At 46.1% G+C, this 15020-nt stretch overlaps 1 protein-coding gene across 6 annotated transcripts in view; it reads left to right on the forward strand.

The window, feature by feature from the left end:
• TIAM1 (TIAM Rac1 associated GEF 1) overlaps positions 1–15020 on the forward strand; it is a 395754-nt gene that overhangs the window by 336985 nt on the left and 43749 nt on the right. For all 6 annotated transcript variants that reach the window (XM_040484060.1, XM_040484063.1, XM_040484059.1 and 3 more), the window contains one exon: positions 1819–2043. In XM_040484060.1, the coding sequence (XP_040339994.1) occupies positions 1819–2043 (225 nt within the window). The remainder of the gene's footprint in view (positions 1–1818; positions 2044–15020) is intronic.

Consider the following 15020-nt stretch of genomic DNA (forward strand, 5'->3'; position numbering starts at 1 on the left):
TCTTCTGTTTCTCCTTATATTACCTCCTCTAATGTCTAACCAAAAGGGTTGTCTCCGAGAGAAGACTTAAAAAACACCAACCAAACAAACTACGTTCCACATGGGGGAATTTTGTGTTTTCATTTCAAATGCTTGGGGCGCCTGGGTGGCGCAGTCGGTTAAGCGTCCGACTTCAGCCAGGTCACGATCTCGCGGTCCGTGAGTTCGAGCCCCGCGTCAGGCTCTGGGCTGATGGCTCGGAGCCTGGAGCCTGTTTCCGATTCTGTGTCTCCCTCTCTCTCTGCCCCTCCCCCGTTCATGCTCTGTCTCTCTCTGTCCCAAAAATAAATAAACGTTGAAAAAAAAAATATAAAAAAAAAACAAATGCTGTGATGCCAAAATCTGTCACCTAAAACTGGAGTGCTTAGCTTCCCAGAATTCCACCTCTGAGTAGAGAAAAACATTTGTCTTCCGTTGCCTCCCCACTCCAAGCGTTTCCTGGAGTGTTTTATGGTAGAAGGTTGATGTCAAGTGTTTTGGAAACCCGAGTACAGATAGCCAAGGGCTGTGACTCGGTGAAGCCGGGAAGTACGAACTTCTCTGTGGAAACACTTTCCCTCAGACTCAGAGGTGGGATCTGTGGATACCTGAGGAGCTGAGTGGCGTCTCATTTCTGCAGTTTATTCATTTACCTTTGCCCTCACTCACTTCCCTTTCCAAGTTTGTTCTTCCACATGAGTCTTTAGAGTGAGAGTTGGACTCTTGTCTTCTTCGTAGCTGAAACAATATTTCCTTTCATGTTCTGCTCTAACCTCTCCCTTTCTCAAACTGCTGGAATGTTCTTTTAATACCAGGTTGAAATGCCGCAGGGTCCGTCACAACCTCTTGTTCTTTTGGGTTGGGCTAGTTCCCTTGGGTCCCAGACTTTGGCAACTCCCCCAGCATGCTTTGCAAAAGCAGCAGAACCTTTGGGGACCTTCCAAAAGATACTCACCCCGAAGCTGTGATATAGTTACAAACAAGGCGGGAGGGGGGGTGTGGAGGGCAAAGAATGATCACATGTGGTTCTCTAGATTGTGTTTGAATTTGGAATAAGTTGATTTTCTATAGTCGTAGCCGGAAGAAGCTCACTGCACTTTGGTTCCATAGCAGTGAGCAAAGACATGTTAGCTGGCCGTGCCACATGTGTGCACTGTCGCACGAGTGTGTACAAAACATATTGATTATAGCAAGCAGAGCATTTGTTTTCTTGTTTTTTTAAATTTTTTTAATGTTTATTTATTTTTGAGAAAGAGAGCACAAGTAGGGGACGGTCAGAGAGAGAGGGAGACACAGAATCCAAAGCAGGCTCCAGGCTCTGAGCTGTCAGCACAGAGCCCGACGCGGGGCTCGAACCCACGAACCGCGAGATCATGCTCTGAGTTGAAGTCAGATGCTTAACCAACTGAGCCGCCCCAGCTACCCAGAGCATTTCTACCATTTCCCCTCAAAACTGAGGATGATAGCCGGAATTAGCATTTGTGAGGAGAAGGTGCCCAGAGCAGGTGGATTCAGGAAGGAGAAAATGTGTTTAGTTGGTGTGTGTGCAGGACAGACAGGCACGCTTGTCACGACCGAGTCCGGAACCTTTGAGACTGGGGCCCGCGTGATCACCTGGTGATCACTGTTGAGGACCAGAGCCTGTTTGCACTGGTGCCCGGGGCCGTGGGGCCCATGACAGGTGACTCCACGTGCCCTTTACAGCAGGGTTTCTACGCTGTTGTGATCTGACTCGATGCTGCGGCCGCCACTGCTTTTATGTGCGTGTGAAATGAAACATTTTCCGTCTCGCGTTGGCAGGCCTGAAAGCGGGAGATGAGATTCTCGAGATCAATAGCCGGGCTGCAGGCACCCTGAACTCCTCTGTGCTCAAAGATTTCCTCACGCAGCCATCTCTGGGCCTCCTGGTGAGGACCTACCCCGAGCTGGTCGGGGGTGTGGAGCTGCTGGACTGCCCGCCCCACCGAGCGGACGGCCCCGCGGATCTCAACGACAGCCCCCTGGCCTTCCTCAGCAGCAACCCAGGTATGGCTGCGCCGTGTGCCGGACCCGCATCTGAGCCCGGGTCAGCCGGGACCTGCTGGGTGTGTGTGTGTGTGTGTGTGTGTGTGTGTGTGTGTTCCAGTGGCCTGGGGCCAGCAGGCCTAAGATGTACGAGTGAAATGAACTGGTTACGGAGTGTGTGCTTCCTGTTAATTTCCAGGGGTCGGGGGACTTGTGTTCTTGCGGAGTAACCGTTTGTCCACTAATCAACCTGTCACACACGCAGCTGCTGCTGCTGTGTATCATTTTGGAGAAAGTCGAATGGGTAGAGGCCCCCGTGTCTTGGCTGTGGGTGGAGATGACAGAGATTCACCAAGGCTCCGGGTCCCCCCTCTGCCTTCCACACCACCGTCCCCCAAACCGTCGAGCCCGTGCTTTCCCTTCTGTGTGGGAGAGGGTATGGGCTGCCCCGCGTGGAAATAAGCCCAGAGCTCTCATTTGGTCAGCTTCTCTTGGGCTTGCCCGGTCTCCAGTTGGAGCAGGAGTCCACAGGTGCAACCGTGCCCTGCCTTACCCGCTGTGCTTCCTGCCCTCAGCCTTTCTCCCTATCCCTTTGTAACCTTGTGCTTACCCTAAAAGAAGCAACTTGAGGGCACCCGGGTGGCTCAGTCAGTTAAGTATCTGACTTCGGCTCAGCTCATGATCTCATGGTTTGTGAGTTTGGGCCTCGCATCAGGCTCTGCACTGACAGTGTGGAGCCTGCTTGGGATTCTCTCTCTCTCCCTCTCTCTCTCTCTGCCCTCCCTCCCCCCAGTCCCTGCCTCAAAATTAAGAAATAAACTTAAAAAAAAAAAAAAAGAAGCAACTTGTATGCTATCTGCCCCTTGAAGCCTCCCTGCTCCGGGTCCCTAGGACCCTGCAAAGACCTCTTTCACGTGGGCCCTAGTTGTACAATACTGTTCTTACTGGTTTGTCTCTCTGTCCTGAGTTTGTTCCTGGGACTGGGCTTACACCTGCTTCACTTTGCTCCACGCACCCCGTTCTTGTTGAGTGAGGGTCCGTGAATGAGCCCACCAGTCAATAGCATGTTGCTGTCACTTCTTTCTCCATGACCTGGTTCTAGCAGTGGGGTTGATTTAGTAAGTTGGGGTCTTTGGATTTATTTTCTTTTCAAAACTTGAATTAAAAAAAAAAGTCTTTGATTTCAAACTCTGGGTATAGGTACTTTGAATATTCTTTGCCCTGCCATTGATGTTTTTTTCAGTTTATTTACTTATTTTGAGAGAGAGAGAAGGAGAGAGAGAGAATCCCAAGCAAGTTCTACAGTCAGTGCAGAGCCCAATGTCATGGACCACGAGATCATGACCTGAGCCCAAGTCAGACACTGATTGAGCCACCCAGGCACCCTCCTGTCACTGTGTTTCAAATTCCCTTCTGAAGTTTGGCTTGATGAGAATAGATCCCCAGCAGAGCCCTTGTGAGAGCACATTCTTTTGCTCAGTGGCTGTTGCAGGAATTTGACAAGTTGAGGCTTCAGAAAATTGATCACACTTACTGCTGTTGACTTCCTTGACTCATTATGTCATTTCAGTACCCGTACCCCAATCAGATTTTTAGAAAATGTTTCCAGGGAGCTGTGTACCCCTATGGGGAATGGAGACCATGAAGGCTATTCTTTTGTGTGACCACAAGATGGCAGGATTGATCCCATAAAACTCAGTTCACAGAGACTGATGTTTCTATCTGTAATATGACTCTGAATGAGGCTTGTTGTGTTAGGTTAGGTTGGGTTATTTAAAGGATTTTTATAAGATATGGATGTACGTACTATGTACATACAGTGTATTTCAACTTTCTTTGAATTTTTTTTTTCCATCTGAGCCCTTCCTGTGGGCTATGGATATAAAGCAGGGGTTGGCAAACTACAACCCACAAGCCAAATGCAACCCATGGCCTGTTTTTACAAGTAAAGTTTTTTTGGAACTGTTTAAACAAACTGTTTAAATAAAGGTTGATTGTCCCTATTTTGGGGTGTTTCTTCTTTAAAAAATTGTGTGTGTGTGTGTGTGTGTGTGTGTATGTGTGTGTACGTTTTGCAAATTTTTATTAAAATTGTTTTAATTAAAATGTATTTGCATGCATGTATTTATTTTAGAAATATTGATATATTCTGTATATATAGTAGCTGTCCCATCTTTTATATGATGGAGTTTTAAACCTAACTGACCTCTACATAGTACACGTTACCTCCTTCAGGCCAGTCACCTTTGAAGGCTGAGTGCTTAATCCACCAAATCTACCGGTGTTTAAAACACATTAAAATTTCCATTTTGGAATCATTCTTAGAAGATGTATCCATTCCTTTGCTTCTTTTCCAGTTAAATGATACTATTTTGCGATGATCAAAATCCTTCAGAACACAGTCCTCTGGGTCAAATTGAGGTCATTAAAACTGGTTCAAGCATAAAGCAAAAAGGTAGTCATCGTGTTAGTTTTCTTCAGCATTAACACGTTCCAGAAGAATTCTCAAATGCCCTGGGCAGTGGTGGTCCAATTGGAGCAGCTGAAGCCTCTTTGCCTTCTTTCTGGTCGCTAGCAGCTCCTAGTCCCCATTTTACCATGAAAAATACAAGAGGCAAGGAAACAGGATAAAATGATCTGAAAGACTGCTCCGTAATGAGGCAGAGATAAAGCAGCATCCACTGACGGCTGCAGTTAAAATAGTAAAGAAAACAACTAGAAAATTTGTACAATGGGGAGGCTGGACTATCGCCTTTGTCTAAATTTAGAAGGAGCTAAAAATAAGAAGCATCCTGAGTGCAGGTTTGAGGTCTGATGCAGGGACCGTCTTAACGGTGGTCACAGTGGATGTTTGGCCACCTTGACGGAGGGCCAGGCAGTGTCTCAGGGACCCTGGGGTCCACGTGAGCCCTGGCCGGTGCCCAAGTAGGCAGGCGTGGCCCGATCTTGCCCTCAGAACCCTGAACTGAAATATGGGACTAACTTGCAGCACTGGATTATTTCTGAACCCCTTTGTTGCATAAGTTTGTTTCCTCTCTGAAAGCCCCACACCCTAGTGAGATAGAATGGGCTCTGGGACCACGTGTCTTGGGACTAAGTCCTGGTTCTGTGTTTATTAGCTTTCTGTCTTTGAACAGGTTATGCTTAATCTCTCTGTGCCTCAGTGTCCTTGTGCATAAAATGGGGATGATACCACAGTACTGTCTCACTAAGTTGTTGTGAGGGTTAATTGAGTTATAAAAGTGAAGTGTTTTGGGGTGCTTGGGTGGCTCAGTTGGTTAAGCATCCAGCTTCGGCTCAGGTCATGATCTCGTGGTTCATGAGTTCAAGCTCCACATCAGGCTCTGTGCTGACAGCTCAGAGCCTAAAGCCTGCTTCGGATTCTGTCTCTTTCTCTCTCTCTCTCTCTCTCTCTCTCTCTCTCTCTCTCACTCTCTCTCTCTCTGCCCCTCCCCCGCTCATGCTCTTTCTCTGTCTCTCAAAAATGAATAAATGCTAAAAAAAAATTAATAAAAATAAAAGTGAAGTGTTTAGGTCTTAGTGCTCGATAAATGTTACGTGTTCAAAGCACAGTCTCTTATGGAGACATGAAGATTTGTGGCTTGTAACCGGAAGCTGCTCATTTTTGATCTCTCTGGTCTCTACTCCATCCACCTCAACGTGCAACAGGTGAATTGTCTGAGAACTAAGTTTATGAATACCTTACTTAAGTATTTCCCTTTCCCAGGCAGAAAGAAATGAATTCTGCTGACTAGGTGCTGAGACACCTGGGCCCCTTTTCAGAGATGGTGATTCCCATGACCCGGGGAGGGGCCTGGGGGTGCATTTGTACTTGTGGTTACTTAAAACTCAGGGGTTTCTAACGTGCAGCTGGGATTGGGATCCACTACCTTTGCTCTCCAACGGTCTTTGTTTGTTGATACTCTTTTGATTGTCTTGGTAGAATGACAAGGTGATTGGAAAGTTATGGTCATACGCAGACCATCTGTGGTGGCATTTGTTGACATCATATTGTGGCCTGAGATTTTTGTAATGGAAATCCGTTAGGGGATGTGGAGTGTGTCCCCGCCCTTGTGTCCCTTGAGAAGGAAGCGTGGCAAATGGGTTGCTGTGTTGGCTTAGAAAATAAGAGATCTCATCCTCTGTGTTCTCCCTGAGACTCAGCTTCCCATCCTCAGTCATTGACCACCTGGGGTCCTTGTCAAAATCTTTCTTGAGCTACTTTCATCCCCCTCCCCCCACCTTTTTTTTTTTTTTTTTAATGTTTGTTTACTGATGTACTGGTAAGAAAATGGAGGAAGGATGTCTAGACAAAACGACAGTCCCTTGAGTGGCTGTTGTTATAGAGAGAACCTTGGAGTGAAGAGGAAGCTGAGGTAGGAAGTTGCAACACTGTGTGAGGTTTCCAGAAAGCCTCTCGAATGCTCCTGTGTGATTTATTTTGAATACTGGTCTCCTCTGGAGCTACTCACATTTGGGGCCAGGTTATTCTTTGTGGTGGGGGGGCTGTCCTGTGCATTAACGTAACCACTGTAAGTTAACGGTAGCCCCTTCCCCGAGTTGTGCCAACCAAAATCTCTTCACGTATTGTCAGCTGTCCCCTGAGCAACAAAATCTCCTCCCTTGGAGAGCCACTGGCCCGCTTTACTAGAAGGAAAACCCACATTACCCAGTTAGGGAAATATTCACAGTGAGCATCAACGTAGAAAAGCAAATCTCGGTGTACAATAATTTTGAAAGGTTTTATTAAACACTTGTTGAGGGAATTCTAACACAAATACCCTTCTCTGGCATCTCCCCCTGGGCCTCCCCCACCCACTGCCTTTTGAGTCACGGGAAGAGCAAAGAACAAATAAATGCTTATTCTGAGGCCTTTCTCCCAAGTGTGAGTAGGATTGTTCTGGCATAAGATATTTATCATTGAAATTAATTCTTGGCACAAAGGTATTTCTTTCAGTAATTCTGCAATCCCCACATTTTACGCAAGTTGAAAGAATCATTACAGAGCATCAATGGTGTCTTTCCAAGGCTTCAAAACATCTGTTTGTGGCTTTCATTTTAAATCCCGCCATCAAGGCTTGCATCCATTTAATTTTTATGGTGCATGCAGCTCTGCTTTATCTTCTCTAAAATTCCTCTCGACGGGTGGGGGCAAAGCCGGTGCCCTCATTTAGCTCAGTGTTACAATAAAAGTGCCAGAGTTCAGCAAACTGGAGTTGGTTCTTGTTTGAAAAGTGGTCATTATGGAAGCCGAGCTGGGCGTCTGCAGCTCACTCCGGCCCATGCGCGTCAAGGACAGTTGGGGCCATCGTTGTTTGGAGAGTCCAGCACCTCCCTCCCCCCTTGATATACCTCAGGCACATCTGTCTGATGCTAAGTGGAGGATTAGAGTCTGTCCGAGTACAAATACCCCTCCTGGAGGAAGTAGATTAAGCAGAGTTTGTTGTAACAGGAAAGGCTTCTGTGACAGTTGGGAGAGCCCAAGGCACCTTGGCCAGAGGACTGGTTGAGCACCCACCATGGACAGTTTGATTTGCGGGCAGAGCCTGCTTTCCTCAGTGCCTGTGGAACGTACAAGTCTATTTCAGACCGTTGTTCCGTGCAGATTGTCTGGAGCTCGATTCTGAAAACACAAGACAATCAGGCAGCAGGGAGACACAACAGAGAAATAGGCACCGCACAGATTTTTTTCCTGCAAACAAATATGGCCCCATCCTTCGGAGGCTCTGAAGTCTCCCAGATACCAGTAGCACACGGTCTTCTGTTTGTTTGTTGATAAAACTTGGAGCCATGTGCGTTTTGTAAACTGTCTGGGCCCCATGGTTTTGTCACACAGCACCTGGCTTGTTTCCTGAGGCCCTGCTGGCGAGAGCCAAACATCTAGTCTTGATTTCCGGCTGGATTGGGTTGACGACACCCTCGAAATCCTGTGTGTGGGGAAAAATGGTTCAGAATTTTAGAGCCTCCGTGTGTGTATTTTAAGAGAAAAGTAATGAACCTTGTATTATTTGGCTTTTACAACAGATTAACAGAGTCAGTAACGCTTAGATCTACGGTTTTTGGGGATGTAAAAATTTCCATAGAGAAATGGACACTGAGATTGTGTGAAATTTGGCTGGGAACAAGTTATTTGTCAATGAGGTCAAAGTTGGAGCACTTTAACCTATTCTTTTTTTTTTTTTTTTCTCTCTGTAATTACTTTTGCTTTTTAGCTTTGTTGTGGAAAGAGTGTTTATGCCGATCCTATACATATATTATGAGTGTTTCTATGGAATTCTTATATGACAGTAAAGTGACTAAAAAGCAAAATAAAATCCTGGCCTAGTGGTTAAATTTCAGCTAAGTGTTTTTATTGACAGTATCTAACCTTTTCTTGCCTCCTTGTCCTCCAATCATTTTTTTTTCCCCTCACAGAGCTTTAAACTCAGGCATTAATCAAGGCGTTATGAAAATCAGTGTTATAATTGGTCCCTCTTTGTAAATGTTTGATTTGGAGAATCTGCTTATGTAGTACACATTGTTAGTACATCTCATAAGCGAAAGGTTTTTATCTTCTTTCTTTAAGTCCCAAAGGGACTTAAATGGAGCCAGAGTGAATGTGTCTCAACCAAGTAAATTAAAGATAAATCTAAACGTAGGCTTACATTGATGTGTGCATCCTGCTAGTTGTGAGTGGGCTATGCTCGTCACAAAGGTTTTCTTGGTCACCAGAGCGTTGTTATGATGTGAAAATCATTGTAAGGATTTTCTTTGGGAGGGGGAAGGGGCAGAGGGAGAGGAAGAGAGAATCCAAAGCAGATTCCACGCTTAGAGCGGACCCCAACGCAAGGCTCAAACTCCCGAACTGTGAGATCATGACCTGAGCCGAAACCAAGAGTCTGATGCTTAACCGACTGCGCCGCCCAGGTGCCCCGATATGAAAATCATTTTAAAAAGTGAAGAAATAGGGGCGCCTGGGTGGCGCAGTCGGTTAAGCGTCCGACTTCAGCCAGGTCACGATCTCGCGGTCCGTGAGTTCGAGCCCCGCATCAGGCTCTGGGCTGATGGCTCAGAGCCTGGAGCCTGTTTCCGATTCTGTGTCTCCCTCTCTCTCTGCTCCTCCTCCGTTCATGCTCTGTCTCTCTCTCTGTCCCAAAAATAAATAAACGTTGAAAAAAAAAAATTAAAAAAAAAAAAAAAAGTGAAGAAATGACCGCACCTATTTCCAACAATGAATGTTATTTATGGTGCTTCTAGGTCCCGTCTCCCCCAGCCTCAGCCCTACTCTGTGCTTCCTCATTCTCTGGGGCTGCCCAGCCCCCTGTCAACCCACTGTCTCTTCAGATTTGGCCCCGCTTCTTCTCTGTGCTGCCACATGGCTACTGGGCACCTCCTCTGTGCCAGACGTTGTGCTAAACGTGGGGATGGAATGGAGGTGAGGTGGCGGCTCCCTTGCTGTGACCACTTCTTCAGCTACCTCTCAGCCTTATCTTCGGCTCTCCCATCTGTCTAATGGTCAGCAGAGCCAGTGTGTGTGTGTGGGGGGGGGTGCACTAGGGAGTAAATGGGGGCAGCTCCCTCCGGGACAAAGAAGAAAATTCCTTCGGTGTCTGTTGTTGGAGGCAAGTCTCTTGCAGTGAAGGCGGTGGAGACCCGAGATATAGGATGTTGCAAAACTGTATTGAGGCTGCCAAAAAACCCCAGCGGTGTTTTTGCATAAGCCTTTTAAGCTGGGGGATGTTCGGAGAAGGCCTTGAAGCATAGGAGCCAGAACATGACCTCATCTCTTTGAAGTCCCTGTTCCTGCCTCTCTGGCTTTCTTTGATTACTAAATCCCCCTGACCCATTTCCTGGTTATCTTCTGCTGGGTACCAAACCATCCCAGGACAGTCAGTTTCCTTGCTCATTCTTCTGGGTTTGGCAGTTTCGGGCGGGGCTCAGCTGGGTCCTTGCTGCCCTTGCCCGGAGTGGCACATTTGGCTGTGTCGTCTGGTGGCTTGACTGGGGCCGGGTTACAAGACGGCCTCACTTGTACATTTGGTGCTCGGTTGGCTGGACCTCAGGAGGCTAGGCGGCGGTTTGTCTGGTGAGCTCAGAGATCCTGGGGGCAAACCAGAATCTGTGAGAACTCGTGAGGCCTTGGCGTGGAATTTTTGTCTCCCCATCTATGTCACGTTCTGTCGATTGAAGCAACTCACAAGGCCAGTCTCGGTTCATGGGGTGGAGAAAAAGTGACACAGGAGTCTGTGCTCAAAGGGATGGACAGAATCATCAGTTTGCAAACAGCTCTACCAGCTGCATTGCTCTTTCTCTCTTATTTTATTAATTTTTGTCTTCAGCTAAGGGCAGAAGCATCGCATAGTGAAGTGGGAAAGAACACTTGCTTTAGAATCGGATATACCTATAGATACTGATTCATAGGAGTCCCTTTATTAGATATTAATGTTTTTGCCAGTTATATGTTGAAGATAACTTTTCTCAGTTTATACTGTGTCTTGTTGCATTTTGACAAAGAAGGGTTTTAATTTAATTCGATTTATTTATTTTTTAAAGTTTATTTATTTATTTTGGGTGAGAGACAGAGGGGCAGAGAGAGAGGGAGAGAGAGAGAATCCCAAGCAGGCTCTGCGCTGTCAGCGCAGAGCCCGATGCGGGACTCAAACTCACGAACCGTGAAATTGTGTCCTATACCGAAATCAAGAGTTGGATGCTTAACTGACTGAGCCACCCACGTGCCCCAGAAGGGTTTTTAATTTTAATAAAATCTGATGTTTCTGTCTTCTATGATTTGTGCTTTTTATATCTTATTTAAGAAGCCCTTCTCTTTCCTAAGGTAACCAGCCTTGTCTTCTGTATTTTCTTATAAAAGATTTTATACTTGGGGTTACTGACATTCGTCTGGTGTATACCTCCCTGGTATTGATTTTTGTGAATGGTGTGTGTTAGGGTACAACGTTCTATTTCTCCATGTGAGTAGTCTTCTGTCATAACGTTTAGCAGAGGTACCATTCTGTTCCCTGGGGTCTGAAACGGCACATTTACTGTGTATATCACGCCCCCCTATGCGGAAGGGCCGTTTCTGGGCTCTATGCTCTGTTAGCCTGTGCTTTATAATACATTTTGGGATCTGGTAGGGAAAATACTGTAACCTTGTGTAATCTTGTTCTTTTTCTCTAAAACTGTCTCTGGTGTTACTGGCTTTGTGCTCTTTTGTCACAAATTCAGTTCCCCCAAAATGCTGCTAAGTGTAGTCTGAGGCTAAATACAGACTCTTTGAAATTTGTTGAGGTTTATGTTGTGGTCTGATGTGTGGCCTGCTTGTATAAATTGCTGATCCTTGGGGAAGATGCACACTCACAAATTCTTAGAAAAAGGGTTTGAAATCTATTCATGGATCAAGCTTAACGACTGATACATCTTCACGTGGTGGCTAAATCTGTTTTGTCTGACATTTGTTGCGCTTTCTTTACATTGGCCAACTATATCTTCCCGTCCCTTTAGTTTTTTTTTTTTTTAACGGGTATTTATTTTTGAGAGAGAGAAAGAGAGAGAGAGAGAGAGAGAGACCGAGCGTGAGTGGGGGAGGGGCAGAGCGAGAAAGGGAGACACAGAATCCAAAGCAGGCTCTAGGCTCTGAGCCTACCGTGGGGCTGGAACTCATGAAGTGCCAGATCATGACCTGAGCTGAAGTCAGATGCTTAACAGACTGAGCAACCCAGGTGCCCCTAAAAATAAAATCGTCAGAGGGTGTCTGGGTAGCTCTGTCCATTAAGCGTCCAACTGTATTTTGGCTCAGGTCATGATCTCACGGGTTGTGAGTTCCAGCTCTGCACTGACAGTGCAGAACCTGCCTGGGATTCTCTCTCCCTCTCTCCCTGTCAATCCCCCGCTCACTCTCTCTCTCACTCAAAATAAATAAGTAAACATTAGAAAATCAAACTTTTTAAAGACACAATGCTATTGCACACTTAATAGACTACAATGTAGTGTAAATATAACTTTTATATGCACTGGGAAACCAAAAAATTCATCTGACTTGCTTTATTGTGATATCCACTGCATTGCAGTGGTCTAGACCCAAACTCACAATATTTCCAAGGTATAGCTGTATATCCCTTAGAGAGGTGGGGTTTGTTTGTTTGTTTGTTTTAGCGAGGCTCTATTTGTAGCAAACTTTCTCACTCTTTGTTTCTCAAACAGAGAACATTATATTCTCCTTATTGAATAATATTTTAGCTGTAAATACAATTCTTTATTGGTCGTGTTAGCATTTGAAGATTTTTGTGCTTTCTTCAGATAGATCTTTTATTCTTTCTTGAACTTTTATTCTTACCTATTGAGCATTTTATTTCAGTGGTTAGTTCTCATTTTTAAAAACTCTGTGAATTTACCTGATCTTTTCTGAAGTTACCTCTTGTCCCTTTTTTAAATTTTTTTTTTCAACGTTTTTATTTATTTTTGGGACAGAGAGAGACAGAACATGAACGGGGGAGGGGCAGAGAGAGAGGGAGACACAGAATCGGAAGCCGGCTCCAGGCTCTGAGCCATCAGCCCAGAGCCTGACGCGGGGCTCGAACACACGGACCGCGAGATCGTGACCTGGCTGAAGTCGGACGCTTAACCGACTGCGCCACCCAGGCGCCCCACCTCTTGTCCCTTTTAAAAAAATATATTTTTATGCATACTTGCCATTCTGTATCTGATGATTACAGTATCATTCCTTGGGAATCTGCTTCTGTTGTTTATTGTGTCTGCTGCTTCTCACTCATGGGGACCTGGTTCTTCCTGGGTTTTCTAATAATGGACTAGGAGTTTTTATTTGATCAAGCTTTATCTCTGGACATTACATGATACCGTTTTTAAGAGTGAATTCCTCCAGAGGGATTTTGATTGTGTCTTTGCCAGAGCCCTTGGAATACAAATCTACAATGATTTTAAGGTAGTTTGTTCATCTTAAGTGTCACAGACTGAATGTTTGTGTCCTGCCAAAATCTATACATTGAAGCCGTGAGCCCCGTGTGATTGTTCTTTGGAGTTGGGGCCTTTAGGAGGTAATCAGGCTTAGCTAAAGTTGTGAAAGTAGGACCCCACCCATGACGGGGTCCCCCCACATGGGGTTAGTGTCCTTGTAAGGAGAGCAAGAGAGCAGAGCTCAGTCTTCCCTTACATGAGTGAGGAAAAGGTCATGTGAGCACATCGGGAGATGGTAGCCTTCCACAAGCCGGGGGAAGGGTCTCCCCCAAGAATTGAATCTGTGAGCCCCTTGACATTGGACTTCCATCCTTCAGAACTGAGAGAAATAAATGTCTTATTTAAGCCACCACCTCTGTGGTCTTTTGTTACAGAAGCCCAAGCTGACTAAGACATAGAGTCTTCTGGAGGCAGTACCTGGTGTAAATTTGAATCTCAAACACCCGTGGGGTCAGCCTGTGGTTATCCTCTTTGGAGAACCACCCCCCCCCCCTTGCTCCCTCCCTGGTCTTCTGTCTCAGAGCGTAGGCAGAATCAGACAAGCTTCCTTTCCCTTCCTCCCCTCCCTCCCCCTCCCCTTCTCTTTCCTCCCCTTCCCTTCCCTTTTGCCAATGAATACCTCTTTCTTTTATCTAGTTACATCTTTTTAGACCAAGGGTGTAGCCCTTCAAAGGAACCGTGTGAATGAATGCGGGAGATTCAGTTCCAGGTCTCCAACTTGTGCCGATCTGACACCTGTTTTCTGTCTCTGGTCTTCACAGTTGAAACCAGAGTCTCCAGGACATTGGCTCCCGAGCTGTGATGGTACCGCTGTTGGGAAATGTGTGGGTGCATTTTTATTGGCACAGAGATTGGGGAGTGCTAATTGTATTCAGTGCCCAGGAGCGAGGGAGACTAAGTGTCTGCCAAATGTGCAATTTTGTACCCCGCCGCCCCGAATTGTTCCTCTCCTAACACCCATAGGTCTCTTTCTCTCTTCGGGAAACACTGCTCTAGGGTTTGGGGACTGATGGATTTACTCAATATCGCCACAGCTTTTAGACTGGCCCCACCACACCAGCTTCTTTTATTGTCTTCATTTTGGGCCCTGGGACTCGTTGGAGCTCAGCTCTATGTTTAAAAGGATTTTGTTATGTTTTATTTATCATTCTTAAGTGTTGTGTAGAGGTGAAGTTCCCTCCTTCCTTCCTTTCTTTTCTCTTCTTTTCTTTCCTTTTCTTTTCTCTTCTTTTCTTCTTTCTTTCTTTCTTTCTTTCTTTCTTTCTTTCTTTCTTTCCCTCTCCCTTCCCCTGTCTCCTTCCTTCCTTCCTTCCTTCCTTCCTTCCTTCCTTCCTTCCTTCCCAGGATACCTAGCGCCACTGTATCCTTAACAATGAAATCCTTTCATCTGTTTTCTCACTACCTTGTGAGCATCAGCTGTCCCCCAGGCATTGCATTACACAGTGGGGTCTGTAGAGTCACAGCAGTTGGCTGTACAGGCAGGGGGGTTGCCATTGTGCAGACTGCAGTGTGAATGGTGTCCTGTGGGCTGTGCATCCTGGCTATTTAGGACAGTGCTGAGTGAGCCGTGGTTTCTGTGATCCAAGAGCTCAGTGCTTAGCAAAGTGTCCCTAAATGAGCTCATCCGCTCCTCTGCATTGGAGATCAACTCTTGCCCGTTTCCCTGGCCCCAGCCTCTAAGCCATTGCCCCCACTGAGCCAAGAGTGTTCAGTCACTTTTTCCCCATGAAGGTGACAATATGATATAGTCGATAGCCACCAAGTTGACTGAGCTGCTTTCTTTGACTGCTACTGCCATATGGTAGAGTGAGCCAGTAATTAGAAAATCCTAGAGCCAGAGCAAAAGGGAGGACACAGACAGAAACTTTCATTCAGAGTGTATTCACTTTGTTGGTGCTTCATTCCAGAGGAGGAGGGGAGACCACAGGATACCATCTTGGAGCAGTGCTCGCTGGGAGGCGGGCTTCCTCCCTGTTTCCCAGCTGACTTCGAGTCCAAACAGAAAGTGATGCCAGGCAGGGTATGACTGTACTGGTGTCACTGGATAA

The sequence above is a fragment of the Herpailurus yagouaroundi genome, unplaced genomic scaffold (genome assembly GCF_014898765.1).
Source record: "Herpailurus yagouaroundi ecotype Mexico unplaced genomic scaffold, PumYag 162, whole genome shotgun sequence".
NCBI classification, from domain to species: domain Eukaryota; kingdom Metazoa; phylum Chordata; class Mammalia; order Carnivora; family Felidae; genus Herpailurus; species Herpailurus yagouaroundi.